At 36.4% G+C, this 23,268-nt stretch overlaps 1 protein-coding gene across 1 annotated transcript; it reads left to right on the forward strand.

Moving 5' to 3' along the window:
* The first annotated feature begins 7,361 nt into the window (after positions 1-7,361).
* Positions 7,362-9,511, forward strand: LOC143617391 (acetylserotonin O-methyltransferase-like). Its single transcript, XM_077089966.1, has 2 exons — positions 7,362-9,092; positions 9,189-9,511. Exons 1-2 carry the CDS (start codon positions 8,487-8,489, stop codon positions 9,483-9,485), a joined length of 903 nt encoding a protein of 300 aa, XP_076946081.1. The 5' UTR covers positions 7,362-8,486; the 3' UTR covers positions 9,486-9,511.
* The last annotated feature ends 13,757 nt before the right edge of the window (positions 9,512-23,268 follow it).

The raw sequence follows: 23,268 nt of genomic DNA on the forward strand, positions 1-23,268 counted from the left end.
ATCCTACGTGTCGTGATGTGGTCGCTCCCCCCTTTTTTGGAGTCACCAGATTTGCTTGATTTTTAAATGGAGGCTTCTCATGCATTTGACTCGAATTCATGGGTATGAGTCTTACCAAACCCAAATATTCCTTAAACGGGTTATAAAATTTCATTAAATTAAAAATTATTCTCACCAAATTATTGATGTAAAAATCCTATAAAATAGGATATACTAAAAATTAATATCTTATTTATTTAAAAAAAGATATATATATATATATATATATATATATTATTTAAATTAAAAAACCAATTTTATAGTAAAAAAAATAAACGGGTCTTGGGTCTCATCAAACCATAAGTATATTATTAACTTTCATAAATATTATTTATAATTAAAAAAACAATTTTATAGTAAAAAATAAACGGGTCTTGGGTCTCATCAAAACCATATAACTTTTATACCGGGTTATAAAATTTCATTTATTTGTGAAACAATTTATCATCAAACAATAAGTATATTATTAACTTTCATACAATAAAAAAATATAAATTCAAAAAATAAATAAATATTAGAACAAATAATATAAAACAACCCCCGTAATACGGGGGATAAAAACTAATTAAACATATAACAAAATCGACCAGAAATTGAAAATAAACCCGAATTCAATAAAAACCAAAATCTGAGCATCTATTTCCAATTAGATCCCATATGCTAATTACCTGGTATGAGCTGGAATCGAAGGAAAACGAGAACTCAGGTTTCGTCCAAGAACACGAATTCAAATTCATCAGAAACGACTTGGATTACTGCAATTAGTAGAGGGCTTAGGTTCGGTACGTGAGTGAGAGTATGAGGGCCGAGTTACTTGAATTTTGGTTGAGTATTTATAGGATTTAGAGGTCCAAAAATTGTCTGTGTTTATGTTTAGTGATAACTGATTCGTTGAATTCTTGACTATTTGGCCGATTTCATGAATCAAACACGGAAGAGGGGGGGGGGGGTTGTGTCGGTGATGGGTTTGGGGCAGGGAAAAAGAAAGGAAGTTTGGTCAGTTTGCATAACTGGTCCTTGAGGTTTAGTTGTGATCAAAAGAGGGTAAAACTATACTTGAGAGGTTAAAATGCACATGTTTGATAGTTATTAAAAAATTCATTAACGAACAAAATAGATTAGAATATCGCACAATGAACAACGTAATAAAATAAATAATAGATAAAAAAATATGAAACGCAAATTTAAAACTGGTCGAGTTTCGGGTTCGGAAATTAACGAATGCTACAATAATTAGCATTACTTATGTGCATAAAACACTGTCTTTGTCTTCTATTTATTGCTATATAACGTCCAGATACATAATGCGCATACTTTGTACTTAATTATTACTTTATTAATTTCACAAGTCTATGTTGACAGTTTTAGTATGGTGAGCCTTACAATGTGTAATGTTTGTAAACTAGCCTGGAAATGTGTTACTGAGTTAGTTCTGAAAGAAAAATTTAGAAAGTAGTCCAACAATACTAAGACCAACCACAGCAATCCAATAACAAAACCGCCACATCTTGTTGCCATCTCGTTCATTGATTATATCATCATATAATCGAATACGATCAAGTGGTATCAGTGTACCACATTACTAAAGGAGTTCTTGAACTTTATTGGTTCAATATGGACCCTACACCCAATTGAAGTATCTGCAATAACAAAAAACACCCAATCATTCATTGGCTCAGGTACGATTGGCTCATGTTGTTAGTGTAATCTTGCGTAAGTGTGTAGACCTAGTTGTCGTACTTACAAACGTAGGGGATTTTTGAGTTACTTTTTCTCCTGATCTTGTTTAACAAGTAATTGTATGGTTATAAATATTATTTATTTTTGTAATCAAGTATTCACAACATATTAATCAATACAATAAAGGTTTAGACTTGAATCTTATTGTCTTCAATTGGTATCAAGAGCTACGGTTGAGGTTCAAAAATCACCGACAAGGATTACCGATCAACGAAGGTCCAGCAAGTATGGACGGTGAAAACCGCAAGAGCTTGTGACAGCTACGATCGGAAATCAAGAAGCGCCGATAGAAGAACAAGATTCCGGCGACCAAGGTTTAATTGGCGGTGAGTAATATTCTTCGATCAAGAAACAAAGTCTGGCAAGGAAGGTAGTCACCTGAGATTACAAGCCTTGCGACGGGTTGTAAGGTATCGAGGAGCAAGTAGCCGCAACCAATATCAAGATTCAGTCGAGTTGATTTCTGGGCAGCCTTGAATCTTGTAAGAGTTCATTCGTTGTTACTTCAAGATTAGCAAGAAACCCCTGGAAAAAACGTGAACAACCCCGGTTAGTCCGTTATGACGAAAGGTTTTTTTGTTTGTCGAGTTTCTTTTAGTTGTTTGGTAAATTGGAAGGGTTACCTGGAAGTTTGTGTTTTTGTGAGCGCCACGAAAGTCAAAGGGAAGTAAACTTCTTGTTTCTTGAAGCAATTAAAGAGTTGTCATAAAACCAGTAAGAATTCTTTTGGATTCTTGTGGAAGTACACTACAAAGAAAAGAATAAGGATATTTTCTTATTATACTTTGGATTGTTTGGTTCAACGTTTTAATTTAAAATACTAACGAACAATAAAAGATGGGTGATCAACCAAATAATCAAGTTCTAGAGCCAGGTAATCAAGTCGGTTTTCTCAAAGAACCGAGTTCCCTCTCGATTCAGTTTCCGATTCTTACGTCCACCAATTATACGATTTGGACGGTAAAAATCAAGGCCATCTTCAAGGTTCAAGGGTTGTTGGAGGCTATCGAACCAAGAACGGGAACGGTGGTTGACTCGAAGATAGACGGGTTGGCGATTGTGTATCTCTATCAAGCCATGCCAGAGGCTTTGGTGATGCAAGTGGCTCACCTTTCCACCGCTAAAGAGATATGGGATGCACTTAAGACTCGTTTCGTTGGGGTTGATAGGGTTCGAGAAGCACGTATTGAGTCTCTTCAACATGAATTCGATGTACTCAAGATGAAAGAAACTGACACGATTGATGACTTCTCGACCAAGATTAGCCAAATAGCTTCCAAAGCAAGCAATCTTGGAGAACCGTTTGAAGAAAAGACCCTTGTGAGAAAGCTTTTGAATTCCATTCCAAGAAAGAGGTATATAGTGATTGTTGCTACCATTGAACAGTTTGCCGATATAAAGACCATGACGTTCCATGAAGCTGTTGGACGACTAAAAGTGTTTGAGGAACGATTTGGAGATGAAGACAAACACGTGTCCGGTAAGCAAGAACAACTCCTATATACATATGAAGAATGGAAAGCTAAAAGCAATCAAGACTGGCATCATGGGAAAGGCAAGATGGGAACTGAATCAAGTCAAAAGAACAAGGGAAAGGGTAAGGTTGTGGATCGAGAAAAGAAAGAACCCCGAGTGAAGAAGGATCGGTCAAAGATTAAATGTTATCGGTGTGATGAACTAGGGCACTTTGCCACGTCATGTCCTAACCGAAACATGGAGAAGAACGATCAAAGTAACCTCGCTCAAGATGGCGGACCGGTTCTAAACATGATAACGGTAGCTCGGAGTAAGGAAGATGTCGTTTTTTTAAAAGAAGACCGGGTTGATCCGAAGCAATATGCTTCAACCCCATGTGATAAAAACATGTGGATTCTTGATAACGGGGCGAGTAACCACATGACGGGAAATCCAGAATGATTTTCTAACATCGATCGTAACAAGACTGGTAAAGTAAGTTTCGGTGATGGTTCGTGTGTTGAAATCGAAGATCGGGGCATGATAGTAGTAGAAGTTCAAAGGGGAGAACAACAAGTCTTGAGTGACGTTTATTTTATTCCATCTCTCAAAAATAATATTATAAGTCTCGGGCAATTAGATGAAGCAGGATGCAAGATCGGGATCCAAGACGGTATCTTATGGATATTCGAACAAGATGGAAGACTTCTAATCAAGGTATCGCGTTCCTTTACCCGGGTTTATAAAATTAATTTAAAGGTCGTTTCTCCGGTTTGCTTACAAGTCAATTTGCATAATGTTGCATGGATATGGCATGCTCGATTGGGGCATTTGAATTTTGATGCCCTTCGGGGTCTCTCGAAACTCGCGGATGGAGTGCCAAGAATCGAACACCCGATGCAAATTTGTGATGCATATATGCTAGGCAAACAAACAAGATCGGATATCCCGAAAGAATCTAATATCGTGCAAAGGTACCGCTCGAGCTCGTTTATGCCGATGTTTGTGGGGCGATTACTCCCGAGACACATGGTGGAAACCGATACTTTTTACTTATTGTTGACGACTACACCCGCTCTATGTGGGTTTTCACAATAAAGACGAAAGACCAAGTTGCGGGTTTATTCATTGATTTCGTGAAAATGGTGGAAAACGAAACGAACAAGAAACTCAAAACCATACGAACCGAAAACGGGGGTGAGTTTACATCCCATGTGTTGGAAGATTACTTATCAAGTATAGGTGTGGCACATCAGTTTACGGCCCCGTACACCCCACATCAAAACGGAGTGGTTGAAAGAAGAAACCGAACCATACTTGGTACGACTCGAAGTTTGTTAAAGGTGATGTCACTACCACAAGATCTATGGGGAGAAGCTGTTCATCACTCGGTTTATTTACTAAACCGGTCACCAACAAAATCGTTGGAGGATTCGACTCCGTACGAGCGTTTAAAAGGACCGAACCTTTCACACGTTAAAGTGTTCGGATGCACGGGATATGTCAAAGTCCTTGGTACCGGTCAAAAGAAGTTGGACGACCGAAGCATTGTGATAATTCACTTAGGTACTCAACCTGGAACGAAAGCCTACCGTATGTTTGATCCGATCGAAAGGCGAGTACATGTTACGCGGGATGTCAAGTTTGACGAGTGTAAAAGGTACGCGTGGGCTGATCTTGACAAACAAGAGGGCGAAAAGGGTCCTGAATGGACCGAGTTTATTGTCAGGTGCGACATTGAACCCGAACCGGAGCAAGTGACATTCGGGTTTGACACCGGGTCCGTATACCGACATGATACCGGTGAGTTGGTTCGTCACATAAACGAAAGTGAGTCATCAAGTTCAGAAGGTGGCAGCCTACCTTTAAGCCCGGCTAGGCCCAACACTGGCCTAAACGAAGAACCGTTACAAGTTATTCAGCCGCGTCGAACTACTCGAAAGACGGTTTGCCCAAGAATTTAGCGACTTTCTGGTTGAAGGTATACCAACACCCGCCGAGCAAGACCCGACAACCGACGAGGTAAATCTCCTATTATTATTCGATGATGAGCCTGTTAATTTTCGAGAAGCGAATAATGAAAAACATTGGAAAAAAGCAATGGAAGCGGAGATCGAGTCGATTGAAAGAAATAAGACATGGCGGTTAGTCGAAGCACCACCCAAAGTAAAACCGATAGGTTTAAAGTGGGTCTATAATATAAAAAGAGATGAAGCCGGGAAAATAACCAAGTACAAGGCCCGACTCGTAGCTAAGGGGTATGTTCATAAATATGGGATCGATTTCGAAGAGGTGTTCGCACCAGTGGTGAGAATCGAAACCGTTTGACTTTTACTCGCGTTAGCAGCAAACCGAGGTTGGGAAGTGCATCACTTGGATGAATTTATGGCAGCTACATCGGCTGCATGTCAAGCCTTATGGCTTCGAGGTTTGTTGTCAGAGATGACTGGAGAAAAGGAGGAGATCGTGACGTTGAAGGTGGATAATTCATCAGCTATCGTCTTGATGAAGAACCCGGGTTTTCATGGGTGAAGCAAGCACATCAACACACGGTACCGTTTCATTCGGGAGTGCATCGAGAGAGAACAAATCAAGGCTATCGCCTTGATGAAGAACCCGGGTTTTCATGGGCGAAGCAAGCACATCAACACACGGTACCGTTTCATTCGGGAGTGCATCGAGAGAGAACAAATCGAGGTGGAGCATGTCAGTGGAGATTTACAAAGAGCAGATATCCTTACAAAAGCGTTGCCACGGTTGAAGTTTAACGAGATGCGAAGCTTCATCGGTGTCACAAGATTAGGGGGTGATTGTTAGTGTAATCTTGCGTAAGTGCGGGGACCTAGTTGTCGTACTTACAAACCTAGGGGATTTTTGAGTTAGTTTTTCTCCTATTCTTGTCTAACAAGTAATTGTATGGTTATAAATAGGGTTTATTTGTAATCAAGTATTCACAACTTATTAATCAATACAATAAAGGTTTAGACTTGAATCTTATTTTCTTCACATGTTTGGTTGGTTCGGAAAAAGATTGCTAACAAACAGTTGGGTCGGAATCAGTTCGTATCGATTCATCCCAATCTTTGGTCTACACTTCTTTGCCGATGATCTTTCTTTATGAGCTTTCCATTTTTTTTTAATAAAATGTGGTTAAAATGGTTTTGGGTTGTATACAGAAGAAAGGATTGTAGAGAATGATATGATTGAATCGGTTTAAGGGTTTACATGTTTATATAAGATAAATATTGAAACTTTTCTTTTTTAATACTCAAAGACCGTTATCCTCATATATACTCCACCCGAGTTCAACAACTCTCTCCAACCAACTTGTTCAACTACTTGGACACGAGAGCCGAGTTCAACAACTCGCTCCAACAAACTTGTTCAACTACTTGGACACGAGAGGAAGGGGGTTGTTCTTACTTAGACTAGGGGTAATGGGGCGCGGTGGGTGGGGGATGGTCCAGGTGGCTGATCAAGTGGCTCGCGAACACTGCTACACCCTTCATGTGATCAGGGGCGTGGACGAGCCCTGTGGCTGGGACCACGGGGCGATAAACTAGCCGTAGGCTAGTTGAAGTTTAAAAAAGTAGCCGTTGGCTATTAAAAAGTTTTTTTTATTACAAACCCACTATAAATAACTACCACATTTTATAACAATAACACACTATTCTCACTACATTTCTCTCTAATAATTTATAAATCTCTCAAGAAGCTCAAATTAAAAACCATGTCGGGCTCGGGTTACGGTAATATCAAACATCAACGACACTCAATTTCCCGAGGGATTGAACTACATGGATGACGAATAGTTTTAAGCATTCATGGATATGTCACAATCCGATTATTCGGTCCCGGAAACACAACCGAAAATATGATATCGGGTCGTACCGAAAATATGATATCGGGTCGGTGGACCGATACTCGTAAATATGTAGGATTGTTTACCAACATATATAACCGCAATGCTAACCGAATGCAGCCGAGTGGGTCCGATGATCTCGCGATCTACCAATTCACTTGTGATGAATGGAAACAAGAGGTGTTGAGGAGGTACGGGGTGGTAAAGACGTTTGACGAGAGCTACTTATGGGAGGTGTTAAGAAAGTTCTCGAAATGGATTGAACTATGTGCGGAGGACGTGGCCGATGGGGCAAAACATACAAAAACTAGTGCGTCCGACACATACGTCTCTTAGAGCAGTTCGGAGAATCAAATTGACTTCGACCTAAACTTGTTCGAATGTCATTTGAAAGACCAAGGTTGTAGCCGCCCTCCGGGTAGAGATCGTGGGAAAAAACGGTTGGTGATTACGACTATAAAAAAGAATTAAAGAATTGTCAAGTGGCCTCCTCTCGATTGGTGAAGCTCGACATAGAAGAAACCGTTTCAAGAGTTTTGGTTTTCTAGCCAAAGACTTTAGCCACCTAACGCCATCTAACCAAGCGCTAATGGAGGAAGAAAAAGATCGTATTCGGAAGGAATTGACAGCACAAAAATAAAAACGCTATTTATATGTATTTTTTATTTTCCTTTATATTTTTATTTTTATTTTTCTTTTTATTTATGTTTTAATAAAGTATTTTAATTTATAATTGTGTGCATAATAAAAAAAAATCAATCAAGCCCCGGATCACTTGGACCACTACACCCTTTGGGGCTTGATCCTGGGGCATGCCATCACCTACGTGTCGTGTTTTGATTGGATCACTTGAGGCTCAACCAAGCCTCATGACCCTTAGCCTTACTCACCCTTTACTCGGGTGGTACGACTTCACAACCACCTCACCCTTGTATCACAATGTTTGTTGCATGCATTAATGTGGTACTTCAATGTTATTTAGTACCATTTGGTGGGGTTCTTCATTTTATCTTAGAAAAAAGATTTAGATCGTGAGTTGTGAGAGAAATCTTTGTTTTTGTACAATACTTTTTTCCCCTTTATTTGTGAGTGATGTTAAATTGAATTAGCTGAGAAGTAAAATACAATATATCTTTAATGTGCATGAAATTTAATTATTTAAATAATATCCAATCATGCAAGCCTTTTTGCTATTTAAAGAAGGGTTATTCCTTACAGTCCTTCAAAAAAATATCACAGAAATATGGCAGAAAATAATATTTTCAAAGATGAAGAAGTGGCCGCCCAAGAAGAGATATGGAATATTATTCTTGGTTTCACTCCCACAGCTCTTGTGAAGTGTGCCATTGAGCTTGGAATACCTGACATCCTAGAACACCATTAATCCCCGATGACACTTGATGATCTTGCATCGGAGCTCAAGTGTTCACAGTCTACGTTGTATCGGATCATGAGGTTCTTGATACATTATAAAGTATTTCAAGGAAAACCCATATCTGAAACGACCTTTGGATACACTCAAACACCGTTGTCTCGTCTCCTGACAAGTAATGGAAAGCATAGCATGGCTGACTTGGTGCTTTTAGAGAGCTCTTCAGTTATGTTGGCTCCATGGCATAAATTAAGTGCATGGGTTTTGGGTAATGAAGAATTACCCTTTGAAGCTGCACATGGGGTTGATGTATGGAGATTCTGTGCAGAAAATCCGGGTCATAGTAAGTTGATTAATGATGCAATGGCATGTGATGCTAGGATAGGGGTAGAAGCAGTGATCAAGGGATGCCCAAAGGTGTTTGAGGGTTTAAGGACCTTGGTGGATGTTGGTGGTGGTGACGGGACAGCTCTACGGTTGATTGTGGGTGCCTATCCATGGATTAAAGGGATCAATTTCGATCTTCCTCATGTGGTGTCCGTAGCTCCTGAATCTGAAGGTGTTGAACATGTTGGAGGTAGCATGTTTGATAATGTTCCAAAAGCTGATGCTGTTTATTTGATGGTGAGTGTCACCAAGTCACTGTATGAGTCAAATGTTCTTAAATATACTTTAAATCAAACTTAATAATGTTTTAATGTTTTTCTTCACTTTTTTTAGAAAGTCTTACATGATTGGGCAGATGATGACTGTATTACCATATTAAGAAAATGTAGAAAGGCGATTCCTCAAGACACAGGCAAGGTGATTATTGTTGAAGCAGTTGTTGGACGTGAAGAAGATCACGAGTTTAAAGGTGTGGGATTGTTGCTTGATATGGTCATGATGGCTCATACGAGTAAAGGAAAAGAGCGGACCTCCAAAGAATGGTCATATGTGTTTCATGAGGCCGGGTTCACTCGCTTTACTATAAAACACATTCGATCTTATCACTCTGTTATTGAAATTTATCCTTGAATCTTCGTTCTCTTATCTGTTCTAATAATAAAATAGCATTGTCGAATAAAGTATGTTTTATCCCTAGCGTTATCCTTTTTATGTTTTTGTATTGTGCTACAATATAACAAAGGTTTTTGTGTGATAAAATAATAATATCATTTTCTTTATGCTAACAGGATTGCCCATGTTATTCTTTGAACTTAACTAGTAATTATACATGTTAACCCATCCTACACAGCGGGGTTAGCTTAGTCATATGGCGGTTTGATTGCAGATTTAAGCAACAGTAGAAAATTTGGTCCTAAATTAATACCGATAAAATCTACGTTATTATCACTTGGGTTGATTTGGAGATAACTATCAAGGCTACGCCGGTTACTTAGTAAACATTATAAAATTATAGCATTGAAGATTCATTCCTCGGATGGTATTTCTTGGGTTGGGTTTCATGTTTCGGTTAAAAGTGACAGGCCTACCTCAAATAGTATTAGAATATTGATTTAACGAAGCTTCAATAATACGAATGTACATTTGTGTGATACTTGAAGGGACTCTTAAACCACTTTCGATAAAAGAGTCGTAGAGAGTTCAACAAAACATTTATGCACCTAAACTTACACGGAAAACCATCAAAACGAAGTCGTTTAGATTAAAAACAATTAAAAAATTATGTAATATTTCAAATGAAAAGGCTAAAACTTAAATTATCAAATAATTATAGTTATCGAATACGAGAAATCTCACAATGTTATTTTTTTTAGTTTTGTATATTGATTTACGAAGTAGATGTAAAGTTAAAATACAATGGACAACAAAAATGAGAAGAGTGAGATGAAATCCAGTCTATTAATCTTATATTTGAATGGCTGAGATTAATTTAATAAATAAAAATTGATGGAAATGGCGTGAAGGTAATAACTCACATTTGTTGCATTTCTCTCTCCACATGCAAGGCACATGTCAATTCCCCCATCATTTTAAAATGTCCATAACTTTTTCATACGACATTATTTTAAAAAAAAAAATTACCATAATAATAAGCGTTTTTTTTATCTTTAATATGAGTATCATATTTTTATATAAAAATAAAAAAAATTAATAGGTTTTTTTAATTGTGTTTTTTTGTTGTTCATTGTGCCTTTTAGTTGAGTTGTCATTTGAATTGTATTATAGATTTTAATCATTATATTTTTCAATTGGTATACAAAAATTAAAACAAAGATTACGTATTGTGTCGTTTTTTCGTCATTAACTTTTAGTCATTGTGTAATGCGTTCATTGTCTTTTATCCGGATTGACAGGTGACAAATTCATTTAATTTGAGAAAAATAATATTGCGTTCATTGTATATTACGTTCAACTCATTGTGTAATATGTTGTTTTCATTGTGTGTTACGTTTCAAGTCATTGTGTTGTATATATTCACCATTGTGTTTTACGTTTTAGGTCATTGTGTTATACGTATTCACTATTGTGTCTTACGTTTTATGTCATTGTGTTACACGTATTCACAATTGTGTTTTACATTTCAAGTTATTGTGTAACATTTATTAATCATTGTGTTTTATGTATTAGATAATTTGTTGCTATTTTATCATTATTTTTACATATTATTATTACTAGTTTGAGGCCCGTGTATTACACGGGTAATTGATAAAAATTTTAAACTTTAACATTAAGTGAAATACATTCAATAAATTGATCATATATTGTTAATACAATTACAATTAACATTAAAATTACAGAAATTAGATAACTAAGATTACACAAATATGTTACAAATAAGTAAAAACTTCCTTTTACACTACATTTGTGATTATATTAGTAAGTATACATTGTTTATCAAAAATCAAAATCTTTATTCCATGTCTGCTTGTAACTCTTAATAAGGTAACATATAGGTCTTCTTATAACTCTTGATATAGCCACGTATAGCTGTCCATGTAACAAAAAAAGTTCTCTAAATGCATACCAACTCTAGATAAGTGATAATATATCTATGAAACTATTAAAAAATATTCATACACATAAAATATCATAGCTTTTAATCAATTAATATGATGTCATTTGAGAACATTTGCTCATGTTTATAAAAGAAAAATGATTATCCCAAAAATCATATTACCTACACTTTGATGTTATAATCATCCATAAAATATTTAGAATTTGAAATTGATTGATGTTATAATGATAAACTTGTTATCATTAAAATTTTACAACTAAAAATTGTATAATCAAGTAACATAAAAACCGAAAATTAAACTATAACAAAATGATTTGTTTCATTTCATATGAATATAATTGCCAGAAAAATGAAAAATACATACTAACCTTATAACCATGTTCAAATAATAGTGATTATTTTATTAGAAGAATTTTAGAAGATTTAAAGTTGCATAAAGTGAAGGTAGTGATTCTTATATATAATAATTGGAAATAGTACTGTCACTTTTACCCGTAACCTGAAACCCAATCCAAGAAAACCCGTACACGAACCCAAACTAACCCGACTCGAGAAACTCGAACCCAAGAAAATAATAACCCGAACCCGAACCGAAGTAATTTTTATTGGTTCTTGGGTCAGAATGTTAGGTTTCTGGTCAACAAAAATAAACTTTTAGTTTTTAAATCATATATATATATATTTTTAGGTATTAAAGGCTAAGCCTTAGTCGTTGACGTTATCAGGATTTAGTCCAAGTCGATTGTTCTCATTCCACATATAATGAATAGATTGTTTATTTTTTTATTATTTTGAATATAAACCATAATAAACACTTTAATTATGTACTAACCAACATGTAACACTAACATAACCTCAATTCATTGTATTTGTATAAAAATAAAATTAATAAGTTAATATAATATAGGAATTTTGTAAATAACTAATGAAAACGATGCTATAGGTTTCAATATCTTAAATGAGTTTTGGAAAACGAAAATAATGGAATGAGATTGAAACAAATTTTTTGGTTTAAAATATCAAATGCTTTTAATTAAGTAATTTATCTTATAAGACATATTAAATTAAATATATTTGAATGTATAGAAAAAGTATAAATCAGGTCAAAAAACATATGTTTCTGAAGTATTTTGGTTTGAGTTATGGAAGAAAATATTGAAAACTAAATATGAATCTTCTTATTATTAAAACCCTTTATACTACATAAAAAAATCATATAAATAGATGGCATATAGTTCATAGAGTAAATATTTATGCATATAGATTATAATTATACTATTCAACTTCAATGATTTAATGCTAAACACCAAGATATGTATGTATATATATATATAATAGATATTCTCCATATTTGTAATATTTATACAAAATGTTTATAGAAAATTAAGAAAATACACATTTCATGAGTTCAAATGTATATGAGAAAATTTTAAATCCAAATTTGAAACCAATCTTATACAAAAAAATTACGCACTGCTGTTTGAATCTCTGCTTAAAAACAATTTGTAGTTTACCATACAAATCCAAATTCTTCGACAATAATGCAACTTTATTTTTCTTAATTTGCAATTACTTGTGACTTTCAAATTTTATTCTACAGGTCTGCATTCAATTTTGATATTTTCTTATTTCACCATTAATGTTAATAAAAAAATTAATTAGTATTTACATTTAATAAACATAAATTTGGATTCATATATTGAAATGACTAAAAAATAAGGGTCGTATATGAAAATTTGTTAAGAAAATGTGAGAAGGGCTATGAGCTTGACAAGTGGCAATAGTTGTATTCTTTTATTAGAAAAGATAGATACAACGGTGTTTTTAGTATTTAAAAAAGACACAATGATAAGCGAAAAGACACAATGGTGTGCGAAAAGACACAATAACGAAAAAACATAATGACAAAAAATATACAATGATAAGCGAAAAGACACAATGGTGTGCGGAAATACACAATGACGAAAAAACACAATGACGAAAAAACACAAAAACGAAAAACAGACACAATGATAAGCGAAAAGATACAATAACGAAAAAACACAGTGACGAAAAAAGACACAATGATAAGCGAAAAGACACAATGGTGTGCGAAATGACAAAATGACGTATTTTTGGTTTAAATTTTATACAACAAAAATCATACTCATATTAAAGATAAAAAAATGTTTGTTATTATGATGAATTTTTTTTTAAATATCATATGAAAAAGTTATAGACGTTCTAAAATGATTGAGGTATTAACATTTGTCTTGCATGTAGAGAGATTTAAAATGTGTATAATTACCTCAATACCCTTTTTGTTTTGGTCTCCACTTAACACATGTCAATTATTTATAGCTCCTCACTCTTTTCATTTTTGTTACCCTTTGTAGAATAGAATAAAATATATTAATTGGATTAATAAATCGCTAAATTGATTTATGATGATTTATGATAAATGAATAATAATTTATGTTGATATATGATGGTGTGGCATTTCAATATAGAAAATTTCCATATTTATATGATTGATTCATGGGAGAAAATTCTTAAAATAGCCCTATTTTGGGAAGAGGTTTCAAAAATGTCCCTCAAATTTTAGAATTTCAAAGATGTCCACCTCTAACTCATCTCCGACGATGCGTTAGGAAGTCTATCTTAACACATCGTCAAAGATGCGTTAGACTTCCTAACGCATCGTCAGAGATGCGTTAGACTTCTTAACACATCGACGGAAATGCGTTAGACTTCTTAACGCATCGTCAACGACGTGTTAGCCTCTTCTTTGCTTTTTTTTTAATATTATATTAATATAACTAATTATACCTATATTTGTTTTTTATAACTTTTAATATATAAAGTTTTATATTATTTCGAATATACCGATAAAGCATGCTTATTTTTATCTACGGACCAACATAAAATTACTTAAACCCGAGTAATGTCAATTAATATCGAAATATTCAATAAATTTGACCCGCATGGTTTTAAATAAAATTTATGCCAACATATAGATAAAAATATTATCGGTATATTCGAATTGATATAAACCTATATATATTAAAAGTTATAAAATCATAAAAACAAATAGAATTAGTTATATTAATATAATATTAAAAAAAAGCAAACAAGAGGCTAACACGTCGTTGACGATGCGTAAGAAGTCTAACGCATCTCCGAAGATGTGTTAGGAAGTCTAACGCATCTCCGATGATGCGTTAGGAAGTCTAACACATCTTTGGCGATGTGTTAAAGATAGACTTCCTAACGCATCGTCGGAGATAAGTTAGAAGGGAACATTTATGAAATTCTAAAATTTGAGGGACATTTTTGAAAACTATTCCCAAAATAGGGCTATTTTGGGAATTTTCCCTTGATTCATTCTATGCACTATTGAAGAAGAAAGTGTATACATTATCGATAGATATAATCAAGGATCCGAATTTAATAGAGACAAAATAGGTAACTTAAAAGATTGGATTTATTTTTTATTCAGATATATTTAAAAATATATATTCAAAACTATGTCATTTTGATAATTTTTCATGTAAACTTAGGTGCATAAAAGGCAGCAATGTATTCATTTTCCTAATTTTAAATTACCTTAATCTTAGGAGCATTAAAATGTATGAATAGTTTATATTATTGACTTAAATAAATAATAGAATGTTTTCATTTGTTTATTAGTGAAACTAGGTTATAAACTCAAGTATTACACGTGTTTGAAAAATTATATCTCATTTATTATCTTATTATATGATTTTGTTTCTTAAAGTTGCAATAATCATGTACAAAAAACATATCTAAACTCTTGAAAACTCACAAGAGCTGAAAAATGTAAAAAAGCTGCTTCTAATTATGTTGTTGTGTTAGTTTCAACATATATTACTACTGAACTAACAGTTGCAAGAGTTTAGTCGGTAAAAAAAATTACCAAATGATTCAAATTGAGGAATTAATGATATTAAATTACTAACCATCCATAACCAACAAAAAATAATCTTGTGTGACTTACTTCATGTCTTTTTTTCTAATTCATGTCGTAGGTTATAAAATTAAAAGTAAGAGCAACTGTATATTTGGTGATATCGGCAAAGAAAGTGTAATACTAATAAAGATATAGATATTTTATCACAATTTTTTCGGTTTCAAACATGTCATCTTATTAACACATTTTACTCAATTCCAACCACATACAAGAAACTAAACAGTTATAGTGAGTTTTATATTTGTGTGTAAATGTAAAAAAAAAGTGTAAAGAAAACATGTTCGGAACCAAAAGTAATATTTTTCCTAAAATAACCAGTTCTGACCCTAACTTGTACCGACATAACCGGTTCTTATGCGTTGCGCCGACTAATATGACCCGTCCTTTTTGCCAGTTATAAGAAAACACAAGCAGCAAATTTGACTCATTTACTTAAAGCGTCGAATACAAGTTAAACTTGCCCGAAATGTTCCAAGTAATACTGAAAGTGGGTATGTTTCAAATGAAACTTGTTGTGACCCATTACGTAAATCAAAGTAAAAAACTGTTGCATATATTTTATTCACAATAAATAAGTATCTCACTGAAACCAAACCATCATTCCTCCCATATATCAAACAATTTTCAGATTCTTGTATAGAATATAGAACACAAACAAATCATAATACTCCCTCCGTCCCTTTGAAAGTGTTCACATTTCGTTTTAGTTTGTCACATTACAAATGTCCACTTTCAAACTTTATTAATTAATTTCCAATTTTATCCTTAAAATGCAATCATTCCAACTTTCTCAAATTTTGTCTTTTTATATATGTCAAGGGCATTATAGTAATTTGTTAAGAAAAAAATGCAATCATTGAAACTTTCTTAAAAATTGTGTTTTTCAAACCATGACACTTGTAGAGGGGCGAGGGGAGTAATAAACAACCAACTTAAAAGAAACATATTAGTATTTCAAACACCCTACTCATAATCTTACTCCTTATAATGATTTTGCATAAAATCGGTTTGCAAAACCCATAATTATAACCATTTTCCTATCATTTATATTAGTCAAGCATACTTTAAGGCCTTAACTTGTAAGAATTTTTTTTTAAAAAAAATGAGTTTGTTCCTATAACAAACAACAAAATGTCATCACCACCAGGATACTCTTCTGAAAAGATGTGAATATTTCTTCATGAATATAAATGGGTATCTTCAAGGAAACAAAACTCACCATAAGATCAGTGTATTTTAGGGATTAAAATAACTCATTTTTTATATCAGTTTTGCCCGAAACTCTAGTTGATGCAAGTTTGTGACAATTAATAAGTACAATGAATTTCACCATCAGTTAATATATGACAAAAAAAATTGCAAATAATTATTAGATCTGAAAGAAAGAGCACTGATATGCACCATCATCAATCTACTATTCTCCTTGAGTGCAGAATTATGTTAATTTAGCAAAATTTATTAATACATATAAAAAAGTTTATATATAGAATTAATAGTAAAAAATAACTGAGAAAAGACGAATCGTTGCACTAATAACCTAAAAACATACAAAGTAAATTTACACACACTAAAATAAAGTTCAAAAGTTCTACATACATTCTTTTATTTTTAATATTTTTTTTACTTTATTTACTACTATAAAATTATAGATAAATTATTAATATGGAATGTTTAAAATATTTACTAATTATTTTATTTAGATAGTTATGACTTCTTTACTTTATTTACTATTATAAAATTATAGATAAATTATTAATATGGAATGTTTAAAATATGTATTAATTGTTTTAATTAGAAAGTTATGACTTTAAATATTGAACAAAAATAATACCACTTGACAAAATAATGAAACAATTAGATGTCATGTGGCATAAAAATGTTTTTGTTTATTATAATAGTAGATTTTTTTTTTGAAAATTGACTTTCATTAAAAACAAACACAACCAACGACTCTCACCAAGACGGAGAAAGACGCTGAAATCCAAAAACCAAAACCAACAATCACGTTACATCAAATAAACACCAACTTTTCCAATCCACTACCCCTATCTTAGATCTATTTTTGTACCAAAGAAAACCCAAAGATTTTATATCCGCAACCATTTCTGCCACCTTAGTTGTAACACCCCGACCAAAGGCGGATTATACATCGGGGCGCCACATATTGTTTCATTACTCGTGACACTATTGGGTGTCAATATTTAATAAATACATTCATTCGCGCACGCGCAGGGTAAACATAGATCATTAAAAATCAATATATTATAAATCATAATATTCGAACAGCAATAACTTGTCTTGATACATTTTAATCTAGGTCCAAAAGTAAAAACGTCCTACGTGTCCACAAGCTCCAAAACAGCTACTGCAAACCTGAACATGTGTTAAAATAAACGTCAAACACTTGCGTGTTGGTGAGAAATCAAGTTTAATACAATACATAGATAACAATAAATCTGCGCGCAACATGTGTATGTCTGGTTTTCAACAAGGGTGTAATCTGATCGGGACCAACTCTAAGATTCATAGACTGCCAGTGCTCACAATTGAGCTCACAAACAAGACAAACTGTGCATGTGTAAACAAAAGAGAAAATCATAAACGATAGTTCTCCCGTGTTCATCTAATGGTACCATGAGAACTGCGGAATAGACCGACAAGACGGTTAATGATCCACACATACAAATAAACAGCCAAGTCTACGTCCTCAACACATGGGATACTGCGCGACTAAAGTTCATAAACAGATTAAGACTAAGTTTGTACGAACACATGAACATCCCAAAACATTAAAATAAAAAGGGATTAGGTACGAGATTACTCACTTGATAAACGATGCGGTGTAAGATAAAGCAAGAACCAACTTTAAACAAGCACAAGTTAACCTATAAATAAGATTATTGTTTTAATGATTTGTTTTAAGTCTTGATTATAAGTTTGCATAAGTAAATTATTATATATAATATATATATTACCGGAAAGCAGGGCAGAATAGAAAGGAAGACGGAGGCAGAGAGCAAGGAGGAGGTTAAATTAAGTGTTTGTGTGTGATGGGTTAGGAAAAATAATATTATTATTTATAGAGAAACCCTAGGGAACACAATCCCTAGAAAAAGGGGAAAAGATCTCAAAAAGTAAAAGATTCCAAAAGCAAAAGATATCAAAAGATATGGCAGCTGCAGGGGGCAAGATAAAGCTGACAGGGAACAGTAAAAAGGCATGGACGGTTCAGATAAAGGTACTGGTCAAGCATGGAAAAAGCAGATCTCAAAAGATAATGTCAGTCACTTTTTCTGCCAACCAATGGGGTTTGTGCGCATGCTGCGCCGAAAGTAACTTTTCAGACATAAAGCAGATTAGGTCAACAGCACAGAAGCAAACGGCTAGATTAAATAGAAAAAAACTCAAAGGGTTTAGCGCGAGAAGGCTGACACAGGTCAAGAGAGCGCGAGCGCGAAGGCAGACAGAACTAACCTTAACGCGTCGCGGAAAGAACTACATTTCTAAGCGCGCCGCGGGAAGAATCACATTTCTTAGCGCGCCGCGGGAGGAACTAAATTCCTAGCGCGCCGCGGGAAGAACTATAATTCTTCGCGCGTCGCGGGAAGAACTACCGTTCTTAGCGCGCTGCGAGAAGAATTACAATTCTTAGCGCGCTGCGAGAAGAGTTCGTCTCGCGTATCGCTGAAACAGGTGGTCTTCACGCAGGCTTCCTTGTAAAGAGTCTGGCGCGTGGAGCTGCGCAGACAACCTTAGGCGGGAAGGAACAAAGGACAGAGGTTCAAGGCTTATGGGCGGGACGGCGACAAGAGGGAAAAGAAGGCGGAAAGAGAGAAGAGAGACGGGACGGCGGGAAGGAAAAGAGAGAGAGGCGGGAAGGAAAAGTATATTATTATTATTAAAAGTAAAATATAAGTATAAATAAATATCAAATCATAAAAGAAAGAGATCGGGTCAGAGAATCGGGTACCTGGGTCGGGTCGGATCGGGGCAGATGTTACAGTCTCCCCTACTTTAAGAAATTTCGTCCCGAAATTTATCTCGAAGTAGGTGACGCAGAGAACAGGTGCGGGTACTTGATCTTCATTTGATCTTCCCTTTCCCATGTAAACTCGGCTCCGCGCCTGGACTCCCAGCGAACTTTCACGATAGGGATGCGACTGCGCTTGGTTTGCTTAACCTCGCGATCCAAAATCTCAACAGGCTTCTCAACGAAATGCATAGTTTCATCAACTTGGACTTCATCAAGTGGAATGTGAAGGTTCTCGTCAGCTAAACACTTCTTGAGATTGGATACATGGAACGTTGGATGCACATTACTGAGCGCGGGCGGCAGGTCAAGTCTGTAGGCAACTTTTCCTACACGCGCGAGAATCTTAAATGGTCCAACATATCGAGGAGCAAGCTTACCTTTCTTCCCAAAGCGGACAACACCCTTCCAGGGCGACACCTTGAGGAGAACAAGATCACCAACTTGAAATTCGAGAGGCTTCCGTCTACGATCTGCGTAACTCTTCTGTCGGCTTCTGGCAGTCAGCAGATGATCACGGATCTTGGCGATTTTATCGGTTGTCTCTTGAACAAGTTCGGGTCCTGTGATTTGAGTTTCACCCACTTCGCTCCAACAAATCGGGGAGCGGCACTTACGACCGTAAAGTGCTTCAAATGGGGCCATACCGATACTGGAATGATAGCTGTTATTATAAGAGAACTCAATCAAAGGCAGGTGTGAATCCCAATTACCTCCAAAATCAAGAACACTCGATCGGAGCATATCCTCAAGAGTTTGAATAGTTCGCTCAGACTGACCGTCAGTCTGAGGATGATATGCCGTACTCATGTCCAAGCGAGTTCCTAACGCAGATTGGAGAGATTTCCAAAAGCGAGATATAAAACGGCCATCGCGATCGGATATGATGCTCAAAGGAGTACCATGGCGGCAGACAATTTCCTTGACATAAAGCTGCGCGAGTTGCTCAACACGGTAGTTTTCACGAATGGGCAGAAAGTGAGCAGACTTAGTCAAACGATCCACTATTACCCAAATGCTATCATGTTTGCTTGCTGTCAAAGGTAACTTTGTAATAAAGTCCATCGCTACACATTCCCATTTCCACGTAGGAATTTCTGGTTGTTCGAGCAAACCAGATGGGCGTTGGTGTTCAGCTTTTACTTTAGAACAAGTCAGGCATCTAGCTACGAACACAGCAATATCCTTTTTCATACCGGGCCACCAATAAGTAATGCGCAAATTCTTGTACATCTTATCGGCGCCAGGATGAATAGAATACCGAGATTTGTGCGCTTCACTCAGGATATCAGCGCGAAGATTCTCATCAAAGGGAATCCAGATGCGATTAAGATAGCAGAGAATTCCACTCAGATTGGGCACAAAATGCGCTTCCGCGCCACACGCTAACTCGGCGCGAAGGTTACCATTACTGATGGATGCGCGCTGTGCGTCACGAATGCGCGATTCAAGGTTGCTCTGAATCGGCGCAAAGCGAAGCTGGGTGCGCGGCAAAATACAGTTAAGCTGGCAGGGTTTACGGCTGAGCGCATCGGCTACCACATTAGCCTTACCAGGATGATACCGGATCTCACAATCGTAATCGCTGATGAGTTCGTTCCATCGGCGTTGTCTCATGTTAAGTTCCTTCTGATCAAAGATATGCTGAAGGCTTTTATGGTCAGTGTAGATGATACACTTAGTACCATAGAGGTAGTGTCTCCAGATCTTCAAGGCAAAAACAACTGCACCAAGTTCGAGGTCGTGAGTCGTATAATTCTTTTCATGAACCTTGAGTTGCCTTGATGCGTAAGCGATAACCTTGTCTCGTTGCATAAGAACACAACCGAGACCTTGGTTGGATGCATCGCAATACACGACAAAATCTTCATTACCCTCAGGTAGCGCAAGAACAGGAGCTTCACACAACAATTGCTTGAGCGATAGAAAGGCTTCTTCTTGCTTCGAGCCCCAAATATACGGTTTACCTTTGTGCGTTAGAGCTGTTAAAGGCAAAGCGATCTTTGAGAAGTTCGAAATAAATCGCCGGTAGTAACCAGCTAAGCCCAGAAAGGAACGGATCTCAGAAGGAGAGGATGGCGTAATCCAGTTCTTGATTGCTTCAATTTTGGATGGGTCGACATGAATACCCATCTTGTTAACAACATGGCCAAGAAACTGTACTTCATCCGACCAAAATTCACACTTGGAGAGCTTGGCAAAGAGCTGCTCGGCTCTAAGCTTTTGCAATACCAATCGGAGATGTTGCTCATGCTCAGCCTTGGTCTTAGAATAAATCAGAACGTCATCGATAAACACAATCACGAATTTATCCAAGAAAGGCCTACACACCCGATTCATTAGATCCATGAAAACGGCGGGTGCGTTGGTTAAACCGAAGGACATGACCAAGAATTCAAAATGGCCATAACGAGTTCGAAAAGCAGTCTTCGGAACATCTTCATCGCGGATGCGCAACTGGTGATAGCCAGAGCGGAGATCAATCTTGGAAAAACAAGAGGCACCTTGGAGTTGATCAAAGAGGTCGTCAATACGCGGTAAGGGATACCGGTTTTTAATGGTGAGTTTGTTCAACTCGCGGTAATCAATACACATGCGAAACGATCCATCTTTCTTTTTAACGAACAACACCGGAGCACCCCAGGGCGAAGAGCTAGGGCGAATGAATCCTTTAGCTGTCAACTCTTGAAGTTGGCTTGCCAATTCTTGCATCTCAGCGGGCGCAAGACGGTAAGGAGATTTAGCTACGGGGGAAGCACCAGGGACAAGATCAATACGGAACTCGACTTCACGAGCGGGAGGGATACCAGGAAGATCATCAGGAAAAACTTCAGGAAAATCACGCACAACAGGGATATCGCGAAGCTTCTTCTTTTCTTCAGCAGGTTTAACCACATGGGCTAAGAATGCAATACACCTTTTCCGCATGAGCCTTCGGGCTTCGGCGCAAGACATAAGTTTAAGACCGCGGGAGGGTTTCTCGCCGTAGATATGAAGATCACCATTTTCTCGAGGTATGCGAATCATCTTCTTGGCGCAAATAACTTCGGCGCGATTATGCGTAAGCCAGTCCATACCAATGATAACATCAAAGCTTCCAAGAGGCATAGGGATGAGGTCAATCAGAAAATCGTTTTCGTTAAGGTTAAGCGTGCAATCTTTAATCACTGAGTTTATTAAAATAATTTCACCATTAGCCAATTCAACTGAAAAATCTTCTTTTAAGTTATCGCGCGGTCGCGCAAGCTTCTGCTCGAGGGCGCGAGAGATAAAACTTCGATCGGCGCCAGTATCAAAAAGTACAGAAGCATAAAATCCGTTAAGCAAAAATGTACCATTAACTACGTCATTATTCGCTTGCGCTTGGTGCGCGGTTATATTAAAAGCTCGTCCACGCGTCACTTGGTTTGAAATCTGGTTCACCGGATTCGCTTGTGTGATTTGCACTTGTAGTCTCGGGCACGCGTTCCGGAAATGACTGGGATCACCGCAGTTAAAGCACGATCTGGGTCGTGGGTTTTGGTAGGTTGGTTGTGGGTTCTGCGGGTAGACTGGTGGTGTTGGCGCAATTGGATTGGCGGGAAGGACTCTGCAGTTTTCTGCAAGGTGACCAGCGCAGCCACATCGGGTACAAAGTCGACATGGGACTTGAGGTGGGTGGTGGAGTCTACAGGTTGGGCAAAAGGGGTGATTTCCTGTGTAAGGTTTCTTAGGTGGCGGGGCAGGGAGTGTGGGATTGGTTAAGGCATAGTTGTGGACTACAGGAGGTGTTGGGTAGGTTGACAGTGGGTTAGGCGCGTAAACTGGAGGTTGATAAATGGGTTGCTGGACAATGGGC

This window comes from Bidens hawaiensis, unplaced genomic scaffold (assembly GCF_021521415.1).
Source record: "Bidens hawaiensis isolate Kalapana, Puna unplaced genomic scaffold, B.hawaiensis_p1.1 tig00054374_1, whole genome shotgun sequence".
Classification (NCBI taxonomy): domain Eukaryota; kingdom Viridiplantae; phylum Streptophyta; class Magnoliopsida; order Asterales; family Asteraceae; genus Bidens; species Bidens hawaiensis.